Here is a 27,738-nt window from a genome sequence, read left to right as displayed (position 1 = left end):
CGAACCGGGCCCCAGATCGCTCCTGCCCCGTGCCCGAACCCGGATCGTTCCTGCCCTGTGCCCGAACCCGGCCCCAGATCGCTCCTGCTCCGTGTCCGAACCCGGCCCGGCCCCAGATTCCTCCTGCCCTGTGCCCGAACCCGGCCCGGCCCCAGATCACTCTTGCTCCGTGCCCGAACCCGGCTCCAGCTCGCTCCTGCCCCGTGCCCGAACCGGGCCTAGCTCCAGATCACTCCTGCCCTGTGCCCGAACCCGACCCGAACCCGGCCCGGCCCAGCTCGCTCCTGCCCCGTGCCCGAAGCCGACCAGAGCCGGCTCCAGCTCACTCGTGCCCCGTGCCCGAAGCCGGCCAGACCCGGCTCCAGCTCACTCGTGCCCCGTGCCCGAAGCCGGCCAGACCCGGTCCCAGATCGCTCCTGCCCTGTGCCCGAAGCCGGCTCGCTCGAGCCCTGCCCGCGGCGAGGGGAGCGGAGCGGCCTGCGCTGGCACGGAGCCCGGGCAGCCCTTAGGGAACGGTTCCCCGAGCGGATGGCCGGGCCCCGGCTGCGGCCGCCCGGGCAGCGCTGCGGTACCCACCCTGCAGGGCTCCGAGGGGCTCCTGGAGGGGGCACTCAGTGCCCTGGGCTGGGGACAAGGCGGGCAGCGGGCACAGCTTGGGCTCGATGGTCCCGGAGGTCTTTTCTAACCTCGGTGACTTTGTGATTCTGTGACAAATCTGTCCCAGAGCAGCGCTGGCCGCCTGAAGCCCCGCTACGCTCCCTCCCCTCGCCCCGGCTCCGTGCTCGCCGAAGGCGGAAACGAGTCAGAGCCACGTTTGGGATTTTTGTTGTTTGGGGTTTTTTCCCCCTCATCATGGTTAACCCCTCCGGGAGCGAGCAGCAAGAAGCGGGCAGGCAGAGCGCTATCTATCTCCGTGCCGCTGTGGCGGTCCCGCCCCGTCCCCTCACGTAGAGCCGCGTTTGGAGCGGCGCGTGTGGAGCCCCCGCTGCCGCCTGGGGAGCGCCTCGGCAGCCGCAGCACCGAGACCGCCACTTCGTCCTCGTGCTGATGGTGGCCGTGCCGCTGCCCCGGCGGGCCCGCACCCCGCGGGCACGGGGCCGGAGCCGAGCAGAGCCGGGCCGGGATGCGCCCGCCGCCGGGATCACCGCCCCGCTCGCCGCCCGGCCCGCCCTCCCTGAGGGGAGCCGGCGGTGACGTCACGGCCGGGCCGCCCGGCAATGGGCGCCATTTTGAAACCGCGAACCCTCCCGCGGCTCCGGGCGGCTCCGTCCCGCTCCCGGCCCCGCTCCCGGCCCCGCTCCCGCGGCTCCCCCCGCCATGGCAGGTCTGTGTCCGCGCTCCGCGCCCCGCTCCGCCTTCGCGCCGGGACGGGCCGCGCCTCGGCTCCGTGCGGCCGCGGGAGCCGGCCGCAGGCCGGGCCGCGCCGGGCGGCACCGGCGGGTGATGCGGGAGCGCGGCGGCCGCGAGGGCTCCGAGGGCTCCGAGGGCCGGGGGTCGGCGCGGCTCTCCGCTCTCGGCCCCTCTCTCACCGCCCTTTCTCCCTCCGCAGTAGTGGCGAGAGCTGGAGGCGACGGCGGCGGCAGCAACGAGGTGCAGTGGTGCTTCTTGCAGGTGAAGGGGGCGATCGACGAGGACGTGGCGGAAGGTGAGGGCAGCCCCGGCACGCCGAGCCCGCCCGGGGCAGCGCCGCAGCATCGCCGGCCGGGCCGGGGGGTGTGTGCCATGACTAAGCGAGCTCCCACCCCTGGAGCATCGCGGAGCGGTCACGGCGCCTTCCTCCGGGTCTTTAGTGCGAATCCCAGAATCCCCAGATCGCCGGGGCTGGAGGGGACCTCTGGAGATGCCCCAGCCCAGGCCCGTGCCCAGGCAGGGGCACCTGCGGCAGGTGACACGGGAACGTGTCCGGGAGGGTTTGGAACGGCTCTGGGGAGGGAGAGCCCAGCCCCTCCCCGGGCAGCTGTCCCAGGGCTCTGCCCCTCCGTGGGGAGAAGTTGTGTCTCACCCGGGGCTGGAACTCGCCGTGGTTTGGTTCGTGCCCGTTGCTCCTTGTCCCGTCTGTGGCACCGTCCTCTGGCAGCCCTTGGGGACACTGGTGTGCATTGCTGGGATCCCCCGGAGCCGAGCCTTCCCCAGCCCGGCCAGGCCCAGCTCCCACAGGCTCTCCTCATCCCGGGGCAGCTCCAGCCCCAAAATGACCTCGGTGGCCTCCGCTGGACCCTCTCCAGGGGCTCCTTGACTTTCTTGTCCTGAGGATAACTGTGCCCGGTTCTGGGCTTAGGATAACTGTCTCCAGTTCTGGGCTTGGGATAAAAGGTAACAACAGCGATACCATACAGGGAGAGGAAAAAAAGAAACACCGGTGGAGTCTGTCAGGCTTGTCAAGTTTCGCTCTGACGCACAGAGAGTGCAGCTCTGTCATTTGTACTGCATTGAAAAGTGCAGTTTAAAGGGTTCCTGCAGCTGTGGAGAGATTTGATTCCCACTTGTTAACGTTTGGGAGCTATAAATAGGGATATTAAGCAGGGAAAAAGGGCACACCTTCACATTTCTCTGCAACTTTCCAAGCGCTTCGTGTTTTGGACAGAGGAGAAAACAAGAAATGTTTTAACTGGGAAAAGTGCTTTCTGCAGTGTGCAGAACCTGGGTGGAGTTTTGCTCAACTCTGATGAGAAAGTTCTTTTTTTGCCCCTAAATTTCCCCTGAATGTGTTCTAACTGTCCGGGCTGGCAGCACTCCTCTCCAGAGTGTGAATTGACTTGCAGGGCCGTGTGTGCTCAGCCTGGGTTTGGGATTTTATTTTTGTTACTGGATGCAGTAAATATTTTTCCTTGCTGCCTGCTACGGGGAAATTGTGCTGACAGTGTTTTCATTTTCATGCCACTTGTTTGGCATTCCATTTAAAATAATGGCCATGGGAGGGACAGACTGGAAGCTGCTCCAGAAACTAGACTCACTCAGTTGTTTTCTTCCTTTTTCTGCCTTCTATATATTTTGTAGCTTGCTCTGAAGTTCCCAGAAATCTTGCAGAAATGTATATAAAGTAGCTTTTACGTTTTTTAAATGGTTCTTTCTTCTCAGATCTGTCACCTGTGTGACTAAAAGTCAGTTCTCCACGAGTAAAGGGTGTCATCCTGGGGACATCTGGCTCCTGGGGCCACCTTGCTTCCCAGGTAACTCCTGAGCAGCGTGGATCTGCACAGAGCAGGAAAGCTCCAGGGGTCATTCAGCACCTGGGTTGGCAAAACTGCCACTAAAGTTTCATTTTGCTGTGGGAACACCAGAACTATTTACAGGCTTTGTGACTTTTTGGTCTGGTTTGGATTTGTGGCCTTTGCCCTCCTGTTGCATTTTGCCTTGAAATTGGAATTAAATATAAAAAAAATACGCTATTTATTTGCTAATAATTGCCCAAATTTAATTCAGTAAGAGTACAGGTACATGCTAGATTTCCTGCCTCAGTTAGTGACATACTCATTAGCATCTTTTAAATCCTCTCTCACCAAACAGCACATCTGAACCTGCTTGATGGACAACTGTTGCCTTGAAATAGCCTTCAAATTGCACATACATTTTTGTGACAGTGCAAACTTTTGCTACTGCTGTCAATTTTTGGTCTACTTTGTGAAAAATCATCTCTTTAGAGGAAGAGGACACCATGAAGTTGCTGTCCAGCCTATTCCATGCAGAGTGTTTTGCTGGGTTTTCTTAGAGGTTTATTCAGGAGTGGAATCTGCTCAGCCAGGCAACTTCAGCAGAACATCCTTCCTTTGGCAGTGCAGCTCTAACACACATTTTATATTCCAGAGCTGTTTCTCAGGTGTCTGGCCTCAGCACAAACACTGGGACAAGTGTCTGTATGAGATGGGCAGCTGGATTTTCCTGACTGGGCCATTAATGCAGAAAATGACTGTCTCCCCTTTGTCTTGTCCGTGCCTTGCCTTCCCTCGGTGACTAATCCCCGCCTCTCTCGGGCTCTGTGTCAGGGAAGAGAAGGGCACTGTTCAGCCTGACCATTTCTGAGGGACCAGGGTCACCCATCACTTACTGGAGATGGATCTTGTAAAGGCTTGGAGATGACTTTTTCTACAGCAGAAAAGTTTCGTTGGGTTCAGGGCAGAGGACTGGAGGATAAAACAGAGATTGAAATTTTTAATGTTGGGCATGGCAGCAATCGTAATTTGAAAACAAAGCTGATTAAAGATTGTGTTGTAATTTTGTTGTTAGTGTTAACCACGTGACTCCACAACTTGCACTGATTGCCCATGGAACCTGTAATTCTTGGGTTGCTTGTTTTTGTGGAAAGACCTTTACAGATAGAGACTACAAATGCTGCCAGAGACTTTAGCACTTCCATGATTTCAGTGTTGAGTTTGTTTTGCGTGTTCAGAATTGTCCTGTTTTGGGAGGCTCTTTTTTTCTGGGCAAGTGAAATGTAAATCTGTTCATTAAATAATATACAGATATGGGCAAATTCCTATGGGCCAGATGTTCTGCATCTAATCCATGACCACTTCTGGCTGCAGTTCTGTATCTCCAGTTAACGATCCAAGAAAGAAACTTTTTTTTTTAAAATTCTCCAGCTACTGGCTGGTGTTGACTGCCCTGCCAAACTAGGACATCCCTTGTCACCATCACTTCAGCCAACCCTCCTCCTGCTCTTGCTGTCTGTTAGGTGCTGCCTCAGACACCTCAGCAGTTTGTCAGGAAGCAGAGCACAAGGGGCAAAGATAACCACAATCTAATAAAAATAGATTAGCCTGTGATCCTGAGTGCAGCTACAAGTGGTTTAGAAATGTTGTTTAGAAATTGTCTTTACAAATGAGTGGTTCAAGGTGTTCTCTCGTGTGTAGTTCAGAAATTCACTTGGCCTGTTCTGTTCTTAAAGGAAGTTCTGGCATGATTCATGGCTTTAAAAAAAATCCTCTTGCAGCAGAGGTGCAGCTCTGTGATGTCTGGTTCAGTTGCATGAAAGGAGTTGCAGAATGGGTTGTAAACTTCGATGATGTCCCTTTTCTGTCCAAACTGGAAAACGGGAGTGGGGAGTGCAGAGCCGCGTGCTGTTTGCTGTCACTGGTTGTGCCTGGAGGTGACCTGTGTGCAGAGGGGCAGCAGGTGGGCTGTCAGCTGCCTTTGGCCTGGGTTTCTCCTCAAAAGCCAGTGCTTTGCCATGAGCAGGAGCTCAGGTGCCTCTTTGCCCTCCCTGAAACCTTTGGGTTACCCAGAGCAGCTGCCCCTGGATCCCTGCAGTGCCCAAGGCCAGGCTGGACATTGGGACAGTGGGAGGTGTCCCTGCCATGGCAGGGGTGGCACTGGGGGGGCTTTGGGGTCCCTTCCAACCCAATCCAGCCTGGGGTTCCATCACGTTTAGATGAAATACGAAGCTTTGGTAAGATATAGTTTATGAATGGTGAAGAGTTTGAATAAGCAGTGAGTATCAGTGGCAGAGTTGTAAGTGGGAATGCAGAGCAGAGCAATTGGAGTAGTGGGAATACAGGAATTAGTGCAAGTGTTCCTGTGTGAGCAGTGGGAGCCACTGGATTTGTCCCTGCAGAAGGGCAGGCTGGGTGCAGAGGGAAGAGCCTAATGAAAAATGACAGAACCCACTGGTTTTTTAAAGGATGGGAAGGTGCAAAAGCTTCAACTGAAAGAAAAATTTGATTTTCTTATCATGTTAAGACTTTTATGAACTCCTGATAGAAGTACACCCAAAACCATCACAATGAGCTACTTAGAAAAAACTAACAATAGCCTGAATTAATTAGAGACACTTCTAGTAGGAGAAAGCTTATTGGAATTAGTCTTCCAAAGGTTGAAAAATAATTCCGAGGCAGTGGATTTGCACAAAGAATGCAGGATTATGTCACGAATGTGAGGAACAGCCTCCATCATTTCCCGTGGCTCACAGGGAAGGCAGGGCCCTCTCTGCAGGCAGGAGAGGGGCACATCTGTGTACCTCTGGCCTTGCTGCTCCCCCTTGTGCCATGCTGGTGTCCCTCGCCTTGCCTGGCACACGCAGACAGCTCTGGGCACCCCAGGCTCAGAGGACACAGCTTTTTTGGGGTGTCATTCACAGGGCTTCAGTATCAGGTCACAGCCTGGCTCCATTGACAGCAAAACACAGGCTGAGCTAAAGGAGGGAATGGCACTCGGTGCCTGCCACGGGCTGGGCTCTGGGCTGCTGTGCCATCCCTGAGGCTGCCTGGGGCTGCTGGCTGGGGAAGGGGGTACTTGGTGCTGCTCTGTGCCCCCCGGGGCTGTTTGTGCTCCCCCTGTGCCCCCCAGTGCTGCTGTGTGTCCCCAGTGCCCCCCGGGGCTGCTGTGTGCCCCCCGGAGCTGCTGTGTGCCCCCAGTGCCCCCCAGGGCTGCTGTGTGCCCCCCAGTGCTGCTGTGTGTCCCCAGTGCCCCCCGGGGCTGCTGTGTGCCCCCCAGGGCTGCTGTGTGCCCCCCCTGTGCCCCCCAGGTTCTGCTGTGTGCCCCCCGGGGTTGCTGTGTGCCCCCCGGGGCTGCTGTGTGCCCCCCAGGTTCTGCTGTGTGCCCCCCAGGTTCTGCTGTGTGCCCCCCAGTGCTGCTGTGTGCCCCCCAGGGCTGCTGTGTGCCCCCCAGGGCTGCTGTGTGCCCCCAGTGCCCAGCACTCGGGCAGGGCACCCTGCTGCCCCTCCAGGAGCCAGGTGGCTGGGCTCCAGGCGTCCAGGACACACAGGGGCTGGCAGCTTTTCCCACCCAGCTCCAGACAAGACGTTTGGAGTTTGCCACGGCCTGGCAGCAGCAGCTCTGACCTCAGACAGCTCCTGCTGCCCTCCTGGCCGCTGCCCTGCTCGTGCTTTACCTCCACTCTCTCCAAGGGTTTCAGTTAGTCCCAAAAGCAGAGTTATTTTGGACTGAGTTAGGCCCTGCCAGGTGCCTAAAGGCAATTCAAGGCGTTTCACAAGTGATTTGAGTATTAGGGCATTAGAAAATGGTTAGAGCTTCGGGATGTTTTAGGTTGGCAGAGTGTTCAGTGGTGTAAGCTGAGAGAAGTTTGATCTGGGCAAAACTGTACCCCTTTGGCTTATTTCTGGTACACCTCAGTCCTGTGTTAGCTCTTCAAAGGACTCCTAGAAGTGGAAATGTAACAATTGAGTGTAAAAGGAGGCATATTCTGAAAACCAGGTGATTCAGTGATTGGATGTATTCGTGTATTGGCAGCTGGGACGTTTGGCTCATGTTTCAGTGCAGTTGTGATTTCTATCAGCTCTTAGGAAGCAGCACTTGAGGAGCACTGGCAGCCAGAGCAGTCGGTCCCTCCCCACTGCAGGGTGACCTTCTCTTGCAGTGCCTGTCCTGGCAGCTGCAGGGGACAGCCCTCCTTCCCCTGGAGCAAGGCAGGGCCACGGGCAGGGACAAGGGACAGGCCGAGATGGCAGCAGTGCCTGCCCAGCAGGAGCAGGGTGGGGAAGGCTCTGCTGGGAGCAGCTCCCTGTGCCTCCTGCTTCCCCTGCAGCCATCTCAGCCTGACTTCACACCTCTGACTTCACAGCCCTGCTTCCCTCTGCCCACCCCAGGCCCTTCAGGGCAGCTGCAAATCCCTGGGAATGCTGGGGAAGTGCAATTGCTGCAGATCAGTGACAGGCAATTCTGAGGCCCCCCGTGTCTGCAACTCGTTAAGCTCCAACAGGATTTTGGTTTTTAAACGGTTTTTTTTGTGATCTGCTCTTTAGCAGGTGCTGGTCTCTAAATTGCTTCATTTCCTTTGATAATCTCTTCCCTCTAAAGGGCTCTCTGTTTTTTCCACTGATCTTATTTGCTCCTATTGTATTTTTATCGGAGGAGTCTTTCCTGAGTTGCTCTGAAGCGATGGTTCCTTGCTGTTCTCACTGCCCACGTTGGTCACCTGTGGTCCCTCAGAATGGGCTGTTGTCCCTGTCTGCTGCAGAGAGGCTTGTGTTCCTTCTGATGTCGTGTCACACAGTTCAGCACAGCGTTCCAGGGAGATCCCAGTGTCTGCTCTCTGGGCTGATTGAGGAGCACAGAACCTGCTCTGATCCCTTCTGCACACTCTGCTTGCTTCCCATCATCAGTGGGCAACCACCCAGTGCCTCCCACAGCTTTGTCCAGCCACAGGGTAACTCCAGCTTTGTAGGTAACAGTATTGGAGGGAAAGGTGTGTCACCTTTGAGCTTGATCACAGCCTCAGAAATATTCCCCCTGGCAGGCCACACCAACCATCTGCCTGCAGGCCCATCCAGCCAGTTCCTCTCAAACCTCTGCAGAGCTTTCCTGGGGCCTTCCAGCAGTTCCTGCTTGGTCCCAGGATGGGTCATGGAAAATGGGGCTGTGCATTCAGACTCCTCTCCAGAGAGCAGGACAGGAGCCAGCTTTGCAGGCAGGCACTGTTCAGCCTGTGTGCTGAAGTGGCACCTTGTCCATTACATCCTTGGAAAAGTGTGAGTTAAAATGCCCTGGAAGCTGGAGCAGCCTCCTTTTGAGGTGCTGTTAGAGAGCTGTGAGTGTTTGGTTCCTTTTCCCTTCGTGTCTGAGGAGTGTGTTTGTGGCAGAAGGCTCTGAGCAGCTCAGGAGGATGAGAGGCACTGGTGCTGACCATGTCTCCTTAGCTTTGGTCCTGCAGCTGCAAATTCCTTCTCTCCTGGGTGAGCCGTCAGGTAATTCCGTGTTTTCAGGTTTGGGTTTTAACCAGAGCAGCAGCGCACAGGCAGCTTAGAGAGGAAAAGTTCACAGGAGCTAATTTTAGGCACCTGATGTAGATGTTGTGGATCTCTTTGCATTCTCCATTACCTCAGCTGAGAGGCCGGGCGTTGATACCGGTGTCAGAAATCCCCGCGACGAATCCTGGGGGGATTAAGTTAGTTTGCAGGTGTAAGCTTGCTGTCATCTCCAAATCCTAGCAAAGGCTGCTCTCTGCCCCCTTCACTCCCAGCAGAGCTTGCCCAGGAGGCTCTGGAGGCTGTCAGCATCCCAGAATTGTGGCAGGAGATGTTTGTAGGGAGGTTTGTACTCAGCAGAGATGGTGGAAGGCTCAGAGCACTAAACTAAGCTTTGACACGTCTCTCAGGGCTCACAGGGCTGGCCTGAGGCAGGGCTGGGCTCCACCACGTTTCTGTGGAGCTGCTGTTTGTGGCCTCTGATGTGTTGGGATGGTGTTTCCTACCCATGGAAGTGATCAGTGCTCTGAAATTTGGGGGTACTGCAGAATCCCAGTGTAGTTGCCAGCAATCCTTTTAATACAGCAGCTGTGAAAACAGCTCAGAGTTTCTCCTCTGGATGCAGTAACCATTTGGAACTCATTTCCAGAAGTGAGGCTAAACATGAATTTTTCATGTCTGGAAAGAAATATTGCCAGCCTTGTGTGTTACTGTGAAGGGCCAGGGATTGCTGCCCTCCCTGGTTCCAGGAAGAGGCTTTACATGGATGCAGAGCAATCCCAGCCCCACAGGGACAGAACTGCAGGACAGCTGCACAAGCCTCTGTCCCTAAAGAGCAGCACCTGAGAAGAGAGCCTTGGGGTGCTGTCCATGAGCAAAGAGCACACTGCTTTGGCCTCCCCCACGTTCCACTGGGAGTTACCCTGCTGGCATGGAGAAGAGGCTGAAAGAAAGGCAGGGGAATAAGGCTGGTGCTTGGAGATCCAAGAAGCAGTTATGACATCTAATAAAAAAGCTTAGAAATCCCAGAGTTCACGCAGTGGTGAAGAACCTGCAGAGGTTTGCTTTGTTCTCTCCTAAAAGTTTTAAGCTGACTTGGAAGTGAAGAGCAAATGTAGGTGGGTGAAGTGTTGAGCAGAACAGGGATGGTTTGGAATTCATTCTGTGCTTTACTTGGAGTCTTGGAATGTTGTTTTTTTTATTTCACCTGCTTTGAGATGGTAGAGTGTTGAGGATAGTGGGTGGAATGATTTAGGGGATTGATCTTCTTCAATTAAATACGCCTGTAGGGAAAACTTTATAATTCATACATTTATGGATAAAACAAGTACAATGCTATTAAAACAGGTGATTGCTCATATTCCAAATTTTGTAACTTAGAAAATATTTGAAGGAAGCCTCTCTATTTTTGTCCTGCTGTGCCCCCCCAGTTGCCTGTTCCTAGAGCATGTTGGTGACAGACTGTTTCAGTGCATGTTCTTTACCATCCTCTCCCTGCACTTGTTGTTTCAGGCTGGAGTTTGGGCAGTGTCTGTGTTTGGTGTGTTTCCACCCCAGGTTCTGATTGTCTGGATAGCACTGCTGGCAAATAATGGCTGTGTCAGCAGCTGCTTTGGGCATTTTTGGGAAACAAAAATGATGCGCAGATTATTTTGAGCAAATAATCGTGTGAATGCTCCAGTAGAAAATGGGAGAAGCTAATAATAGCCTTTTTCCCTGTGTAAAACAACATGGAAAAGTCGTTTTTGTGACTTTGAAAGAATTGGATGTGTTAAGGAGGCATTTGTTCCTGCTGTAATTCCTGAGTCTCCCAGGGTCAAAGTGATCCTTGCTAGAAGGCCTTGCACATGGTGGTGGTAGTGGAATATTGGTTTTGCTACTTAGAAACTTTCATACCTCAAGGGCTTCTTCATATCTGAGTACTGAAAATGTCATAAAATTCTCGTTGAAGTCACTTCACTGATTTGCTTACCTTCTCAGTTTATATCTTTTTCCTTCATTTGCTGCTTTTCCAGGGTGTCTTCTGAAATCCCTGTGTATAATTAATAATAGCTGATAATTGACTAGTAATTCCCTTTAAAGAAAGGTGACTACAAAACTGGATATGTCCAAAAGCTGGTTAGTAATCTGATATTGAAGGTTGGCATAAATCTGTAGAAAGATGATATTTACTCATTTATTTAGTTGTTCTAAATAATATTTTTTTTAATCTAAGAAGGTAAATCATTATCTCTGCATACTAGGGAAAAACTTTCAAAAGCATCATTGATAAAAGGTGAAAAATGAATTTATATTGAGAGAAAACTGGTTAGGGTTTCTAATCACCTTCCTCGTGAGAGTGGGGCACTATTGAAAGGAATTTCAAAGGTAGCACATCAAAATCAATACAGGGAAGGAGTTTCCAGGGAGTCTCCAATTGCACACTCTGGAACTAATTGATACCGTACACTTCAAACCTCAGAATTTTGCTGTCTGCATCATAAATGCAATATTTGATATGAGCAGGCCCGGCAGGAGCAGTGTTTGCTGAGTGCTTTGTTGGGTTTGTTACCATCTGCCCCGGCCCCGGGACACACATTTCCAGCTCCTTATCTCACCTGCCCTTGGCTGGCCTCGTGCAGTGGCAATTATTTCTTTATTGCCACCTCCCAGAGGGCCTGGGGCTGTCCTGGGGGATGAGCACAGGCCTCTCCCTGGGCCCTGGGGCACTGCAGCTCCTCGGGCCTTTCCCTTTGCTCTCCTGCTTCCATTGGCCTTGCTGAGGATTCTGCAGCTTCGGGAAGTTCAGCTGGAAGAATTTGCTTTATTTTCCCCCTTTGGCCGAGGGGAGCTGCCTGTTCCAGGCTCCTGAATATGCTTGGTTTGGGAAAGGCAGGGCAGGGATGTCCCATGGATATGGCACTGTCACTGCCCACACCTTGGGAAGCCCAGGGCAGGGATATCCCATGGATATGGCACTGTCACTGCCCACACCTTGGGGAGCCCAGGGCAGGGATGTCCCATGGATATGGCACTGTGACAGCCCACACCTTGGGAAGCCCAGGGCAGGAATAGCCCATGGATATGGCACTGTGACAGCCCACACCTTGGGAAGCCCAGGGCAGGGATATCCCATGGATATGGCACTGTCACTGCCCACACCTTGGGAAGCCCAGGGCAGGGATATCCCATGGATATGGCACTGTCACTGCCCACACCTTGGGAAGCCCAGGGCAGGGATATCCCATGGATATGGCACTGTCACTGCCCACACCTTGGGAAGCCCAGGGCAGGGATATCCCATGGATATGGCACTGTGACAGCCCACACCTTGGGAAGCCCAGGGCAGGTATATCCCATGGATATGGCACTGTGACAGCCCACACCTTGGGAAGCCCAGGGCAGGTATATCCCATGGATATGGCACTGTCACTGCCCACACCTTGGGAAGCCCAGGGCAGGGATGTCCCATGGATATGGCACTGTCACTGCCCACACCTTGGGGAGCCCAGGGCAGGGATATCCCATGGATATGGCACTGTCACTGCCCACACCTTGGGAAGCCCAGGGCAGGGATGTCCCATGGGTATGGCACTGTCACTGCCCACACCTTGGGAAGCCCAGGGCAGGGATATCCCATGGATATGGCACTGTGACAGCCCACACCTTGGGAAGCCCAGGGCAGGGATATCCCATGGATATGGCACTGTCACTGCCCACACCTTGGGAAAGGCAGGGATATCCCATGGATGTGGCACTGTCACTGCCCACACCTTGGGAAAGGCAGGGATATCCCATGGACACTGCACTGTCACTGCCCACACCTTGGGAAGCCCAGGGCAGGGATATCCCATGGATATGGCACTGTCACTGCCCACACCTTGGGAAGCCCAGGGCAGGGATAGCCCATGGATATGGCACTGTCACTGCCCACACCTTGGGGAGCCCAGGGCAGGGATGTCCCATGGATATGGCACTGTCACTGCCCACACCTTGGGGAGCCCAGGGCAGGGATAGCCCATGGATATGGCACTGTCACTGCCCACACCTTGGGAAGCCCAGGGCAGGGATAGCCCATGGATATGGCACTGTCACTGCCCACACCTTGGGAAGCCCAGGGCAGGGATATCCCATGGATATTGCCCACAGGCAGCACACACACCTCAGGTTCCTAAGCCAATGTGCCTCTGGTGACTAGAGGCCTGCACTGAGGAATGAATAAGTGTTTTAGCTTGTCAGTACAAGTGTGTCAGGCTTTGAAGCATGCCTGCATTTGGGGATGTAAATGGAGAATTGTGTCATTGCATTAATACCAGTTGTAATGCTTTTTTTATGCTCGAGTCTTGGAACTCCTTGATTTGCTTTCCACATTACAGTGCTGGTTTATTTCTGTTCTCTTTACAGCTGATATAATTTCAACAGTTGAATTTAATTACACTGGTGATCTTCTTGCAACAGGAGACAAAGGTGGCAGAGTGGTTATATTTCAAAGGGAACAAGAGGTCAGTGACTTGAAAAAACAAAAGTGTTGTTACTACGCTGTTCTTGTGTTGCACAGTCTCACTTTATCTGTTCATGCTTGAGGTTGAAAGGGAGAGTTTTCTCAGAAAACCCCAGGTTAGCCAAGTTTCTAAATATCTGCCCTGTGCTGTACTTGGTAAGTTGTTCTGGGGAGGGTTCTCCTCCCTCCAAAAAAAATAAGTCCCCAAAATCCAAGTGAGCTCTTTATGTGTACGTGGTGTCCTCAGTGCCTCTTTGCAGAATTTGGACTTTCTCTTGAATTTTTCCACTGGGTCAGGCTGATCTGAGATAAATCACAATGCTTTGGGAGAGAATGTAAAAGAAGTTCAGGAAATAAGCTGCAAGGACTACAGGATGAGGTGGTTAAAAATTGAGGATTTCAAACCAGTGGGAACTTCTTCAGAAGCACTTGAGTGTTTCCTGTCAGGAGGGTGGGAGCACTGTCCCTCCTGCACTTCACAGCTCCTCTTCATGGAGCTCAGCTGTGTGACAGTGCTGAAACATCCCTGTGTGTTCACCCTGAGCCTCATCCCCGACCTGGGATACCCCTGAGCTGCACTGGGGATGGGACACGTGCACCAAGTGCTGAAAGGTAATTGTCCTGTCTGGGAGGAATCTGGGATTGTGTTCTTTAAAAAGGCAGGATTCCACATGGCAGCTCTCACCAAAATGTCTGCTTCCCCTGTCCTTTGAGGAGTTGAGGGGAATCTGAGGGTCTGAGCATTCTGCTGGGTCAGAAATAGCAGAATTGATCATGGAACTTTAGTTCAGCTTGTCTGTACGTGAATATTACAAATCCTGAGATGCAGTGGGATTTCTCCAGCAGAAGCCCTCTGCTGTCCTTGTGGGGCTCAGGTGATGCTCAGTTCATGAACCCCTGGCCAGTATTTTGGTTTCTGCTCCCAGCCCTGTCCCCCAGGTCGCTGTGGGAGGCTGTGGAGCAGGGAGGTGCCAGCACAGCTGCACCCACACAGCTCTGGGCTCACCCATCATTTACTCACAGTGCCCAGAGACTTAACCAAGGCCTGAGGTAAGGGCAGAAGTGCCTCAGGAGCATCCCGAACTTCAGGATCTCAGACTTGCCTGACGTGGAGGGGTACTGTTATGGGTTGGCTCTCAGTTGTTCCTAAGGCAAAACCCACCAGTCACAGCACATCCTCCAAAGGGTGGGGAAAAACAAACCCCAAGTCAGACTGTTCACACAGGAATGTTCAGCTGTCTCCTTGGGAACACATGGAAACAAAGGAAGAGTTGGGAATGAGAGACATTTCTTTTGTCGTGTGCAAAAGTGCAGGAAAGAATCTAAAATAAGTGTCTAATACTGGAACCTTAAAATAATAATGATATTTTTAACCCAGATTGGATTTAAGACTAGGTTAACTAGGTCAGGGTGGTTCTGCAGTTCCCCAGACACTTGGATTTGGGAAGGCACCCTGGAAAAGTTCAGCACCATGCCCTGGGCTCCCAGGACTTGACTTCACTTGCAAGCAGCAATTACTCCAACCAAATGTGGGAGTAGAGAGGGAGAGCAGCAGTACTCACTCAACTCACTCTGACTGCAGGGAGCTTCTAGATGGGGTCAGGTGAGAGGAACCTGCCCAAAATCTTACAGGTCAACGCTGTGGAGGGAGTAAAATCATGTAAAGGGAGAGTGTGGCAACTGCAGAGCCATGAGACGCTGCAGGGCACACTCACCCCTGGGGCTGGTCTGCACCACAAACCACTGACACCAGCTGACTTGGGAGGCCTGATAACAATCTGCCTCAAATCTGATAATGCACATCTGGGGAACCTTGGGGCTTGGCTCTCTGTTCCTTGCTCCCACACCACCACAGGAGGATGGCAAAGCCTGAAGGGTGCATGGGGATTTGTCCATGAAGCTGCATTTCTGAAGAGGAAGGCTGTGTGCAGTGTATTGCTCCTAAGCTGGGTACAGTATCACAGACTGAAGAGTCACAGTGCCAGAGCTGTTGTAAAAGCTGATGTTGTGGTTGACAGTTTCTAGCGATTGATTTGTGTGAGCCATTTCTGAGGGACTCAGTGACATCAGCCTCAAGAAATGCTCTTTTTCTTGCAGACTAAAAGCCGTCCTCTCTCTCGGGGAGAATACAATGTTTACAGTACCTTCCAGAGTCACGAGCCTGAGTTTGACTACTTGAAAAGTCTAGAAATTGAGGAAAAAATTAATAAAATTAGGTGGTTACCACAACAGAATGCTGCTCACTTCCTGCTGTCTACAAATGGTAAGGGCCAAAGAAGTTTGTCATTGGAATGTTGTCTCACCTGTCACACACTTGGGGTTTTTTCTGACATGTTTTGGGGTTGTTTTAATGTCTTCTCTAATTACATGCAAAATATGTTTTGATTGTAATGTTGGCCGTGTGAATATTGGGTCTGTTTAGTTTTGGTGCATCATGGAGCATCTGTAAATGAAATTGTAGAACTGGGGATGTGGGTTAGTGGGAGCAGACTCATGTCTTAAAGGTAGTTTCCAACCTAAACTATTCTGTGGAAAAAAACTTGCTCCTGTTATCAGAGGAATACATTATTCCTAACGGTTTGGATCACTTTGTGAGGTCATGGTGGAATTCTAAAAGCAGGAATGGCTTCTGTCTGCTGGTCTGTGCAATTAAAATAATTTCCTCTGATAGAAGTCTTAAATGAAATAAAGCATTCTTTAAACTGTGTCATCTGAAATGCTCTGCAGGAGTCTGGGGAGGAGAGGCTTGGCTCCAGTTAGCCAAGGATCTCACCACTGGGTGAGACAAGTGTGGAACACTTCCCTGGTAACACCTGGGAAGTGCCTTTGGAACCCCAAACTCTGGGGCAGGTCCTGATCTCTGCCTTTACTGGCTCTGAGCACAGACCTGGGACAAAGCTGGTGTAAGGAGTTTGTGTGTTTGTTGGGTTTGGGCCCTGGCAGTGCTCTGTTAATGCACTTCAGACAATCCTCCAGGGCTCAGTGGCAATTTGGGTATTTGTGTGTGAAACTCCCCCCAGGCAGTGGCTTTTGGGTGAGGGGGAGGCACAGGGCCTCAGGCACAGGTTGGGATTTCTTCAAACTGCACATCGCCCATTTTTAACAATGTTGTGGGTAAAGAACTCCTCAGGGTCCCTCTGCTGCAAGCAGTGCAAACACAGACAGGTCCACGCTGCTGAGTCCATAGTTAGTGTTTTGGGTTTGTATTCAATTCATTCTCAAGCCTGTGAATTTTTTGGTTTTAGATAAAACTATTAAACTATGGAAAATAAGCGAACGGGATAAACGAGCCGAAGGTTATAATCTAAAAGATGAAGATGGAAGACTCAGGGAGCCTTTCCGAGTCACAGAACTGCGGGTAGGTCTCTGCTCCTTGGCCTCACGTGTCTCTCTGCATGCTCTTCTCTGTCCTGGTGCTACCAAACTGAAATGTGCAAATCAGAGATGGTGGTTGGGTCAGGGTCACTGAAAACTTCCTGAGAAAAATGGAGACACTTCATTTTTTTATATATAAAAACTATTAAAAAATGTTCCTCTGGAAAGCTCGAGGGAAACTTCTATCACTATAAAACTGTATTTCTAAGAGGATGACTGAAAAATTGGAGTAGGGTATTCTAACAAACAGGTGTGTTTGTTAGAACAGATTCCAAACATTTGGATAACCTGATGTGCACTGGAACAGTCTTGGACGTCATGCTGTAGTGGTAGGGTTAGTGCTCCAAGCTTGGGATCGTTTGGAGCAGAAGCCCAAGAAATGAAAGGTTGGGTTGGGGTTTTTCCTGGGGTTTCATGTTGCTCTACCATCAGCAGGAACAGAACTGTGGCTTTTTGCTGCTCTCAGAGCCATCCCTCCATGGCAGGGACTTCAGCTGGAGGCATTTCTTGGGGGTTTGTCTTGCTGTTTCCAGGGAGTTGGTGAGAGCAGGCACCAGTTGGGGCACTGGAGGGGTCCCTTGGGCTCCTTAAGGCTCTGTCCTCCCAGGGGGAGCAGCAGCAGGAGCCTCTCCACTCAGTCCCTGCACTTGCTGCTGCTCTGGGCTGCAGCCTGGGAGAAGGGCTGATGGACGAGCCAAATCTGAACAAGAGCTGGCTGCAGGAAAAACCTCACCTGGAGGTACCTCCATGTGTTAAAATGCTCAGGGTTTGGAGAGGCAGAGTGTGCCAGGAGCTTTGGGGCTCTGTTGGCAGGTTGTGTTACAGAAACACCGTGCCCATGTTGGTGGGGACGTGGAGGGGAAGCAGCACTTTGCACAGAGACCACGGCATTTCCAAGGCCCATTCCTGATCTCTCCCGTCAGTGCACGTGTGCAGCCACAGCCAGGCTGGGAGCACTCTGTGCTCAGACAGGACATGGCTGATAAAAAGTAATGGATTAATTGTCATCGTTAGGTGGATGTAAACAGCCTGGGAGATACAAAGCAGCTAGGGAGCTCTGGGATGGATGAGGCCTCGTTGCAGGAAGATTATCTTGGCACCCCTGAGCTCAGCTGCTTGTGGGAGCAGGACATCCAGGTGTGCCCAAATGCCTGCTGACTGTTCATGAACTTGGGAATTTTCTTGGAGACTGTTCTTGCCAGTTTCCTGAGTACCTCTCTGAGGTCTGGGGACAGTTTTAAGGACTTGTTTCTATAACCTTGGGGTGCCAGTGCAAACACAGCCCATGTGCTGTTGGGTGAGGCACCAAGGGCTGGCTTTGACTGGGAGGTTTCCTGTTAGCAGTGTCCAAAGTCAGCATCCATGTGCTCTCTCAGTATTTTTCGTGCTCAGTGGATTTCAGAAGTGTTTAGTCACCGAATCAATATAGAAATCTGTGCAGTGCCATTAATTAATTGCATTAAACAAGCTGTGGGGTTCAGGGCTCAGTGCTGGCGCCAGTTCTGTTTAAGGTCTTTATTGATGATGTGGCTGAGGAGATGGAGGGCAGCCTCTGAGGTGACGGAGGATGGGTGGGAGTGGGATGTGCCTCTGCTGCAGGGCAGGAAGCTCTGCAGGGGAAACGGGACAGGCTGGAGTCCTGTGCCAGGGCGTGGGCAGAGTCCCATGGAGGGCTCCCACAGCTGTGTGTGGCACCTGGGGACAGGGGACAGTGGTGGCCTCAGCAGTGCCAGGAAAATGGACTCAAGCCAGAGGGTCTTTGTTAAGCCAGTGACCGTGTACTGGGTGATGTGTCCATGGGGTCAGCAGTGCCTGGTGTGGGGTCAGCAGTGACTGTACAGGGCGATGTGTGTGTGGGGTCAGCAGTGTCCTGTGGGGTCAGCAGTGACTGTACAGGGTGATGTGTGTGTGGGGTCAGCAGTGCTCAGTGTGGGGTCAGCAGTGACTGTGATGTGTGGGGTCAGCAGTGACTGTGATGTGTGGGGTCAGCAGTGCCCGGTGTGGGTCAGCAGTGCTCGGTGTGGGTCAGCAGTGCTCGGTGTGGGTCAGCAGTGTCCTGTGGGGTCAGCAGTGCCCGGTGTGGGGTCAGCAGTGCCCAGTGTGGGGTCAGCAGTGCTCGGTGTGGGGTCAGCAGTGCCCCATGGGGTCAGCAGTGCCCATGATGTGTGGGGTCAGCAGTGCCTGGTGGGGGTCAGCAGTGTCCTGTGGGATCAGCAGTGCCCGGTGTGGGTCAGCAGTGCCCCATGGGGTCAGCAGTGCCCGGTGTGGGTCAGCAGTGCCCTGTGTGGGTCAGCAGTGCCCGGTGTGGGGTCAGCAGTGCCCGGTGTGGGGTCAGCAGTGCCCCGTGTGGGGTCAGCAGTGCCCGGTGTGGGTCAGCAGTGCCCCATGGGGTCAGCAGTGCCCCATGGGGTCAGCAGTGCCCAGTGTGGGTCAGCAGTGCCCCATGGGGTCAGCAGTGCCCCGTGTGGGTCAGCAGTGCCCCATGGGGTCAGCAGTGCCCCGTGTGGGTCAGCAGTGCCCGGTGTGGGTCAGCAGTGCCCCATGGGGTCAGCAGTGCCCGTGATGTGTGGGGTCAGCAGTGCCCTGTGTGGGGTCAGCAGTGCCCGGTGTGGGTCAGCAGTGCTCGGTGTGGGTCAGCAGTGCCCGGTGTGGGTCAGCAGTGCCCGGTGTGGGGTCAGCAGTGCCCCGTGTGGGTCAGCAGTGCCCCATGGGGTCAGCAGTGCCCAGTGTGGGTCAGCAGTGCCCGGTGTGGGTCAGCAGTGCCCGGTGTGGGTCAGCAGTGCCCGGTGTGGGTCAGCAGTGCTCGGTGTGGGTCAGCAGTGCTCGGTGTGGGTCAGCAGTGCCCCGTGTGGGTCAGCAGTGCCCGGTGTGGGGTCAGCAGTGCCCGGGGTGGGGTCAGCAGTGCCCGTGATGGGTGGGGTCAGCAGTGCCCGTGATGTGTGGGGTCAGCAGTGCCCAGTGTGGGGTCAGCAGTGCCCAGTGTGGGGTCAGCAGTGCCCCGTGGGGTCAGCAGTGCCCCGTGGGGTCAGCAGTGCCCAGTGTGGGGTCAGCAGTGCCCCATGGGGTCAGCAGTGCCCGGTGTGGGTCAGCAGTGCCCGGTGTGGGTCAGCAGTGCCCCATGTGGGTCAGCAGTGCCCGGTGTGGGTCAGCAGTGCCCCGTGTGGGTCAGCAGTGCCCCGTGGGGTCAGCAGTGCCCGGTGTGGGTCAGCAGTGCCCGGTGTGGGGTCAGCAGTGCCCCGTGGGGGTCAGCAGTGCCCCATGGGGTCAGCAGTGCTCGGTGTGGGGTCAGCAGTGCCCGGTGGGGGTCAGCAGTGCCCGGGATGTGTGGGGTCAGCAGTGCCCCGTGTGGGTCAGCAGTGCCCGGTGGGGTCAGCAGTGCCCCGTGGGGTCAGCAGTGCCCCGTGTGGGTCAGCAGTGCCCGGTGTGGGGTCAGCAGTGCCCTGTGTGGGGTCAGCAGTGCCCGGTGGGGGTCAGCAGTGCCCGGTGTGGGTCAGCAGTGCCCCGTGGGGGTCAGCAGTGCCCCATGGGGTCAGCAGTGCTCGGTGTGGGGTCAGCAGTGCCCGGTGGGGGTCAGCAGTGCCCGGGATGTGTGGGGTCAGCAGTGCCCCGTGTGGGTCAGCAGTGCCCGGTGGGGTCAGCAGTGCCCCGTGGGGTCAGCAGTGCCCGGTGGGGTCAGCAGTGCCCGGTGTGGGTCAGCAGTGCCCCATGGGGTCAGCAGTGCCCGGGATGTGTGGGGTCAGCAGTGCCCGGGATGTGTGGGGTCAGCAGTGCCCCGTGTGGGTCAGCAGTGCCCCATGGGGTCAGCAGTGCCCAGTGTGGGGTCAGCAGTGCCCAGTGTGGGGTCAGCAGTGCCCGGTGGGGTCAGCAGTGCCCCATGGGGTCAGCAGTGCCTCGTGTGGGTCAGCAGTGCCCCATGGGGTCAGCAGTGCCCGGTGTGGGTCAGCAGTGCCCGTGCCCCCGCAGGTGCCCACGCTGAAGCCCATGGACCTGATGGTGGAGGCCAGCCCCCGCAGGACGTTCGCCAACGCTCACACCTACCACATCAACTCCATCTCCGTCAACAGCGACTACGCCACGTACCTGTCTGCCGACGACCTGCGCATCAACCTCTGGCACCTGGAGGTCACCAACAGGAGCTTCAGTATCCTTTGGGGCGCCCTGCACGGCTGCCTGTGCTTGAGGGAGTCCCTTTAATGTCGCTAATGAGAGTGGGCGTTGGAAGCCGGGGATTAGGGGAGGATCCTGAAGTCTGGGGGTGGAGAGCAGTGAAAGCAGGCTCTGGGATGCCCAGTCGTTCCCGAGGGCAAGCGTGCCTCCGGTGGAAAGCTGTCAGTACAAACATCACAGAGGGTTTGATTTCCAAGGAGAAATGGAGGAATTGTGGGAGCATCCCTAACCTGTGGAGTTCGATCAGCTTAAATAAGAATTGTTGGTATGAACAGTAAATCATTTGTTACTGTGGATACTTCTTTCAAAGTTTGTGGTCTCTTAACCAATTGACGTTTCTCTTGAAACTAATTCTCAATATTTTTTCATGTCAAATGATACCATTAGTTGCAGAAGTAATTTTCAGATTTTTTTGCAAACCTGTGCATCTAAAACTAACCATGTTTTACATTGACAAATCTGCAGTAAAATAGGAGTTGCAGGAGTAGTGACGCCTAAACAGGTCATTTTCTGAAGTTTTAGGTCAGGTTTTCCAAAGCTTTAGGCAAACAGGTGAGGTTTATTTGCTGTGCAATGGGAAGCATTAAGAAGGAGGCTTGAGGAGACTTGCTGGACTTTGATTCTTGTGAGATAATCTTTCACTCCAGGAGTCTGAAATTGCCCAGCATCTGTGGATTTGAGACGGAGAAAGCTGGAGAGGCACTTCTTCAAAGAGCATGTAATGACAGGCCAAAGGGGAATGGCTTCCCAGTGCCAGAGGGCAGGGTTGGATGGGAGATTGGGCAGGAATTGTTCCCTGGGAGGGTGGGGATGGAATTCCCAGAGCAGCTGTGGCTATCCCTGGATCCCTGGCAGTGCCCAAGGCCAGGCTGGACGCTGGGGTTGGAGCAGCCTGGTCCCTTCCAACCCAGCCCATTCTGTGACTTGTCAAATCCAGAGTTCTCCAGGCTCTCCCCCACTCTGGTACCTCACAGGGTGCAAAGGAAGCTCCTGCCCCAGTTTCCTACCCAGCATTTGTAAGCTCTGGCACTGAGGAGCTGCCGGAGGGGCTCGGGGGTGAAGCGTTGCAGCCTTGACCAGCTGTGGCAGACATCGTGGACATCAAACCAGCCAACATGGAGGAGCTGACAGAGGTGATCACAGCAGCCGAGTTCCACCCCCACCACTGCAACGTCTTCGTCTACAGCAGCAGCAAGGGCACCATCCGCCTGTGCGACATGCGCTCATCGGCGCTGTGTGACCAGCACTCCAAGTGTGAGTGCCCTATTCCCTGCCCTCCTGGCTTCCTGCCCTGCCTCCCTGCCCCTCTGCCTCCCTGCCCCTCTGCCTCCCTGCCCCTCTGCCTTCCTCCCTGCCCCGCTGCCTTCCTCCCTGCCCCGCTGCCTTCCTCCCTGCCCTCCTGCCTTCCTCCCTGCCCTCCTGCCTTCCTCCCTGCCCCTCTGCCTCCCTGCCCCGCTGCCTCCCTGCCCCGCTGCCTCCCTGCTCCCCGCTGCCTCCCTGCCCCTCTGCCTCCCTGCCCTCCTGCCTGTCTGTCTGCCCTGCTGCCTTCCTCCCTGCTCCCCGCTGCCTCCCTGCTCCCCGCTGCCTCCCTGCTCCCCGCTGCCTCCCTGCTCCCCGCTGCCTCCCTGCTCCCCTCTGCCTCCCTGCTCCCCGCTGCCTCCCTGCTCCCCTCTGCCTCCCTGCTCCCCGCTGCCCCCCTGCCCCTCTGCCCCCCTGCCCCTCTGCCTCCCTGCCCCTCTGCCTCCCTGCCCCGCTGCCTCCCTGCCCCGCTGCCTCCCTGCTCCCCGCTGCCTCCCTGCTCCCCGCTGCCTCCCTGCTCCCCTCTGCCTCCCTGCTCCCCGCTGCCCCCCTGCCCCTCTGCCCCCCTGCCCCTCTGCCCCTCTGCCCCCCTGCCCCGCTGCCTCCCTACCCCCTGCTGCCTCCCTGGCTGCCCTGCTCCCTGCCCTGCTGCCTGTCTGTCTGCCCTCCTGCCTTCCTCCCGTCTGTCCTTCCATCCCTCCATCCTTCCTGCCCCCTGGCCATACTGCTCTGGGTGTGGGAGACCCGACCTCCCTGGGGGTGGCAGGGCTGCAGTGCTGGGCACGTCTCAGTTGTGTTGTAGGCCAGCAGTGAGCACAGGTGTGGCATGAGGCACCTGGCCGCTCCTGTTTGCCCATTTTTGTCTCATAACCTGTTGGGAACAGGTGCTTTGGGCACCAGTGACACCTGTCTGTTGGGTGCCTCTCAAGGTATCTGCTCACCCTGTGCCATTTCAGGGCAGCTCTTTGACCTCTGCATTGCAAACTGGGCTGATGCTGCCAGAATCCCTGTCCCCTGGGACCAGTGCAGCTGCTAGGACAGGAGGAATCCTTAGGAATAGGCCCTGGAAGTTTCCAGGGGTGCAGGTGGCTGCTCCTTTGGCTGCTGAGCCACCAAAGCACGAGCAGTGACAGGTGAGGAGAGCAGGCTTTGCAGGGGCAGCCCTGAGGACCCTGGCTGGCCTTGCACACAGCTAGAAGGAGCTAGAAGGGAATACCTGTGCAATGGGAAGTGACCAGTGTAAGGCCACCCCACTGATCTGGTTCAGTGTTGCATTAAATCACTTAAAAGCACTTCATTTTTAACTGCTCGTGACAGAATCACACCCTGCTCATCAAAGATGAGCAAGATCTGGGTAGCCTGGGTCAGGAATCTCTGATTTCAGAGGCTGGCTTGTGGATTTAAACAACACAGGTTGATCTGTTCTCTAAAAATCACATAAACTGTGTTGCAGATGTAGTTGTTCACTTTTCAGTGGTGTGTTTAGCACAGCTGTGGTTCAGAGCTAAAGAAAAGAACATGGTGCAGTGGTCTCCTCGTGTTTGGGTCGCTGCTGTTCCCACCTGCTCTGGGGGATGTGTAGATCAGGTGTGATGGTTTCAGTGTTGCTGCTCTGGATCCCCAAGACCTGTGAGTTGTGGTTGGCTGGTGCTGTGCTCCAGTTGAGTGTTGGAGATGGACATCTGACAGTCTGGTGACCTGGAGCACCACAGTGCTGAAAGAGATTATTTCTGAGAAGCGTCTAACGGCAACTTTCTTCAAAAAGAAACTAGTCACTGATTTAAAGTTTTCCAGTGCTGAAAACATTGGAAGCCGTAAGAGCTGGCATTGGTTTCATGTGGAACTGTGTGTTCTCTCTGCAGTTTTTGAGGAACCTGAAGATCCTAGCAGCAGATCATTTTTTTCAGAAATAATATCCTCGATATCTGATGTGAAATTCAGCCACAGCGGGCGCTACATGATGACAAGAGACTACCTGTCAGTCAAGGTGTGGGACCTCAACATGGAGAACAGGCCCGTGGAGACCTACCAGGTACAGCACCCCTCTGTCCCCCGTGTCCCCTGTGTCCCCGTGGCCGTGTCCAATACGTGTCCCTGTCCCCAGGTGCACGAGTACCTGCGCAGCAAGCTGTGCTCCCTCTACGAGAACGACTGCATCTTCGACAAGTTCGAGTGCTGCTGGAACGGCTCCGACAGGTGAGGGGCTGGGGGCTCCCACTGGGGCACAGAGCCCCTGCACCAGCAGCACTGCCTGGGCTCTTCTGCCCCTGTGCCCAGGTGACACCCCACTGCAGAGCTGCCCCAGCACAGCAGGGACCTGGAGCTGCTGGAGAGAACCCAGAGGAGGCCCCAAATGATCCGAGGATGGAGCAGCTCTGCTGGGAGAGCTGGGGGTGCTCAGCTGCAGAGGGGAGGCTCCAGGGTGGCCTCAGTGTGGCCTCAGAGTGCCCGAAGGAGCCAACAAGAAACTGGAGAGAGGCAGTGTACAAGGGCTGGAGGAACAGGACAAAGAGAAGGCTTACACTGCCAGAGGGCAGGGCTGGATGGGATCTGGGGCAGGAATTGTTCCCTGGCAGGGTGGGCAGGGCTGGCACAGGGTGCCCAGAGCAGCCCCTGGATCCCTGGCAGTGCCCAAGGCCAGGCTGGACACTGGGGTTGGAGCAGCCTGGGACAGTGGGAGGTGTCCCTGCCATGGCAGGGGTGGCACTGGGGGGGATTTGAGCTCCCTTCCAGAGCAGTCAGTGACTTCTGTTGACAAGGGACAGAGGGCTAGAGGAGCACCAGGAAAACCTGCTTTGGTGATGTGCAGATGAACCAAGTGTACCTGCAGCTGAGTGCCCGTGGCAGGAGGGGACAGCTGCTAACAGAAGCAGTGCTGAGTCCCAGAGGGACAGGGCAGGTGTCCCGTGAGAGGAGAGGAACGGAGTGCCATGGAGTGCACGGCCTGGTGCTGAACGTGGAGGTGTAAGAGAGAGGAGGGAGTGGATTATATTTCTCACAAGATGTGCCTTCCTTTCCCTCGAACCAGTACAATCATGACTGGATCCTACAACAACTTCTTCCGGACGTTTGAGCGGGAGGCGCAGCGGGACGTGACCCTGGAGGCGTCCCGGGAGAGCAGCAAGCCCCGCGCCGTGCTCAAGCCCCGCAAAGTCTGCACCAGCGGCAAGAGGAAGAAGGACGAAATCACCGTTGACAGTCTGGACTTCAACAAGAAGATTCTGCACACGGCGTGGCACCCCATGGAGAACATCATCGCCGTGGCTGCCACCAATAACTTGTATTTATTCCAGGAGAAGGTTAACTAAGGCTGGCTGCCCGCGGACGGCGTCTGGTCTCGCGTAGTTCAGCTCAGTTGTTTATCTGTAACAGAAGGCCTTGTTGTCCCATCCGTGAGGAACATTGATGCACTTAACTTCCCTTGAGCTGTCGGAGAGCATCCGGCCTGGCCTGGAGTTCCCGGCGTGGTTCTGCCGTGCTGGGTGGGAGCGCCCGCGCCCCTCGGGGAGGCACCGGTGGAGGACAGTGCTCAATGAGGCCAACACTCAAAAACAAATGTATTTATTGATGTCTGAGCCTTCCTTTCCAGTTTATAGACCAAAAACAAATTTAACACCTGAGAAGAAAAAGTTGTCATAAAAGTGTAATTTCTCTCTCGCTCTCTCTCGCTCTCTCTGCTGTAATATTTGGGCCTTTCAGAACATTTCTCGTGCTTGATGCCTGTACATTCCTCCCCAGCCCGGGGCCAGCTCTGACCTCGGAGCACTGCGGGGCTTCAGGTGGGGTCTAGGCAGGTGTCCATGGCTATTTACTCACCAACTGTACCTATAACCACACCTTCTGGTGGAAACCACTTAATAAATAACAGCCTATCAAACGTGTTCTTAGAGCTGGAGGGATGTATTCAGTCTTCTTTTTGTATTGCATGTCCTGAGCTGGTGCAGAACAGTTCTGGTGGCACCTCTGACAGGGTTTGCCCCAAAACACCGAGTTTTTGGCAGACTAATCCGAACTTTTTTGTGTAGTATTTCAGATTCTAACTTTAGAGTTTCCATGGCATTGTCATAGAGTTGGAGTTGCACTGGATTTGTTGTCAAAGGCTCTGTGTGTGCCAAGTAGGAGATGGAAAGGGTCCTAGAAACATCCACAGCCTTAACCAAGTGTCGGCCTTGCACGGAGGGAACCAAAACATCGACACCTTCTCTGCCCTGAGGGTAAAAAATGCATCTCACCCTCAGCCAGAGACAGACCTGACGTGCATTACGGTTTTTAACCTTTTTAGTATTTGTCACGAAGGGAATAGTTTCTTTTAAGTCTTTGGCGTAGTGTCTTGTACGTCCCACTGCAGTTCCAGGGGCAGCCCGGGCTGTGCTGCAGCAGGGCCAGGCCCAGCCCAGGCTGGCAGGACGGCAGCTGCTGGAGCGCTCTTGCTCACTTGTTTTAAGCCTTAGGTACTTGGTTCTTTCTTCGTTTGGTTTTTTTTTTTGGTTGGTTGGTTTTTTTTTTTCTTTTTTTCTTCCAAAGAGGCCTAAATGACATCCCCTTCCCCCGGATGAGCCCGGGGCCAAAAGGGCACAGCCAGCAGCCCTCGCAGCCAGAGGCTGCCCTCTGCCAGGTGCCTGCAGCCTGGGAACTCCTTCCCAGAGCCCCAGGCTTTCCCCCAGCAAGTCCCAAGCGTGGTTACACTCCGTTTTCCCTGGAACAAAGCGTGTTCCAGCCCCAAGAGCAAACCGTGGCCGTCCCGCCCCTCCCGGCGCCGCCCCCGAGTCCCCGCACGGAGGGAAGCACCGAGGCCGAGGGTCCCCAGGAAAGGGTCGGCTCGGCCACTCCCGCCCCGTTGGTTGTGACACTTTGGAACTCTGGAGATGTGGAACTGGGGGGGGGGTCGCTGACCCGACCGTGTTCCCAATGCCCGCTCGAGCCGATCCGTGGGGTTGTACATAATTGTTCAGTTCTTTTGACCAAAAAGTTTAATAAATTTTAAATGTTTACCTGGCCGTGCTCCCTGTGTTTTGACATTGCCTTTCCTGGGGGTGGGAATTGGCTGGATGGGGCAGCCCGGGGGAGTGCTCCCAGTTGGGATGGTTGGAGTGGCCAGGGCTGCTGCCCCTGCCCCAGATCCTGCTGTGGAGCTGGATTTCATGGAAGTATCAGTAAAAAGGAGAGGATGGAGTCTCCTATTCTACAGCCCTGTTTGCTTGTGCCACTTCCAATTAGCTTTTGACTGTTGTCATGGAATTTTTATCCTTTTCTCTAAAACCAGATTTTCATGTCAAGTTTGATAAAACTGCTGCCCGTGGAGCAGCCTGGGCTAGTGAAAGGTTGTGCCCCCATGGCAAGGGGGGCAACGGGACGGGGCAGAACTGGGGGGGCTTTAAGGTGCCTCCCAGCCCAAAGCCTTGAGGGCTTGTGTCTCTGCCCGAGGCGTTGGGCTCCCACAGGGAGCCAGGGCTCCAGGGAGGAGCTGGGGGACAAGGGCAGGGAAAAGGGGACACTGTGGTTTAACCCTGCCCAGGCAAAGCCCAAAGGTTTGCTCAGCAGTGACCTGCTGCTCCCAGCCCGCAGGAAATGGAAGTGGCACCGCAGCATTCGGGGGTTCTGATCCCACCTCTGCCTTGGCTCCAGCCTCGGGGGAGAGGTTTGGATTGGGGATTAGGAGAAATTCCTTCCTGGAAAGGGCTCCCAGCCCTGGCACAGCTGCCCAGGGCAGCCCTGGCAGCATTTCCCAGCCCTGGGGATGTGGCACTTGGGGACACGGACAGCACTGGGCTGGTTGGA

The 27,738-nt window shown here is 54.7% G+C and overlaps 1 protein-coding gene across 3 annotated transcripts; it reads left to right on the top strand.

The window, feature by feature from the left end:
* The first annotated feature begins 1,199 nt into the window (after window positions 1–1,199).
* PPP2R2D (protein phosphatase 2 regulatory subunit Bdelta) lies at window positions 1,200–26,951 on the top strand. 3 transcript variants are annotated; one of them, XM_066323405.1, is made up of 10 exons: window positions 1,200–1,324; window positions 1,550–1,645; window positions 13,023–13,120; window positions 15,217–15,382; window positions 16,365–16,477; window positions 20,458–20,635; window positions 21,751–21,915; window positions 23,823–23,992; window positions 24,065–24,156; window positions 24,989–26,951. In XM_066323405.1, the coding sequence occupies exons 1-10, from the start codon at window positions 1,318–1,320 to the stop codon at window positions 25,266–25,268; spliced, it is 1,365 nt and encodes a 454-aa protein (XP_066179502.1). In that variant the 5' UTR covers window positions 1,200–1,317; the 3' UTR covers window positions 25,269–26,951. The 3 variants fall into 3 exon arrangements, with proteins under 3 accessions (XP_066179502.1, XP_066179503.1, XP_066179504.1); XM_066323406.1 differs by having other exon boundaries at window positions 1,218–1,324; window positions 1,553–1,645; XM_066323407.1 differs by lacking the exons at window positions 1,200–1,324; window positions 13,023–13,120; window positions 15,217–15,382; window positions 16,365–16,477 and having other exon boundaries at window positions 1,553–1,645.
* Window positions 26,952–27,738: the final 787 nt, after the last annotated feature.

This window comes from Sylvia atricapilla, chromosome 8 (assembly GCF_009819655.1).
Source record: "Sylvia atricapilla isolate bSylAtr1 chromosome 8, bSylAtr1.pri, whole genome shotgun sequence".
Classification (NCBI taxonomy): Eukaryota; Metazoa; Chordata; class Aves; order Passeriformes; family Sylviidae; genus Sylvia; species Sylvia atricapilla.
The sequence above is the reverse complement of the archived record's forward strand: the minus strand, read 5'-3'. Positions and strand labels throughout refer to the sequence as shown.

What these genes read in the sequence shown, in the direction of transcription:
- PPP2R2D (XM_066323405.1), top strand. An exon ending in GGTCACCAACAGGAGCTTCA is followed by an intron (nt 20,636 to 21,750) that starts GTATCCTTTGGG and finishes CAGCTGTGGCAG; the next exon opens with ACATCGTGGACATCAAACCA. An exon ending in GTGTGACCAGCACTCCAAGT is followed by an intron (nt 21,916 to 23,822) that starts GTGAGTGCCCTA and finishes TTCTCTCTGCAG; the next exon opens with TTTTTGAGGAACCTGAAGAT.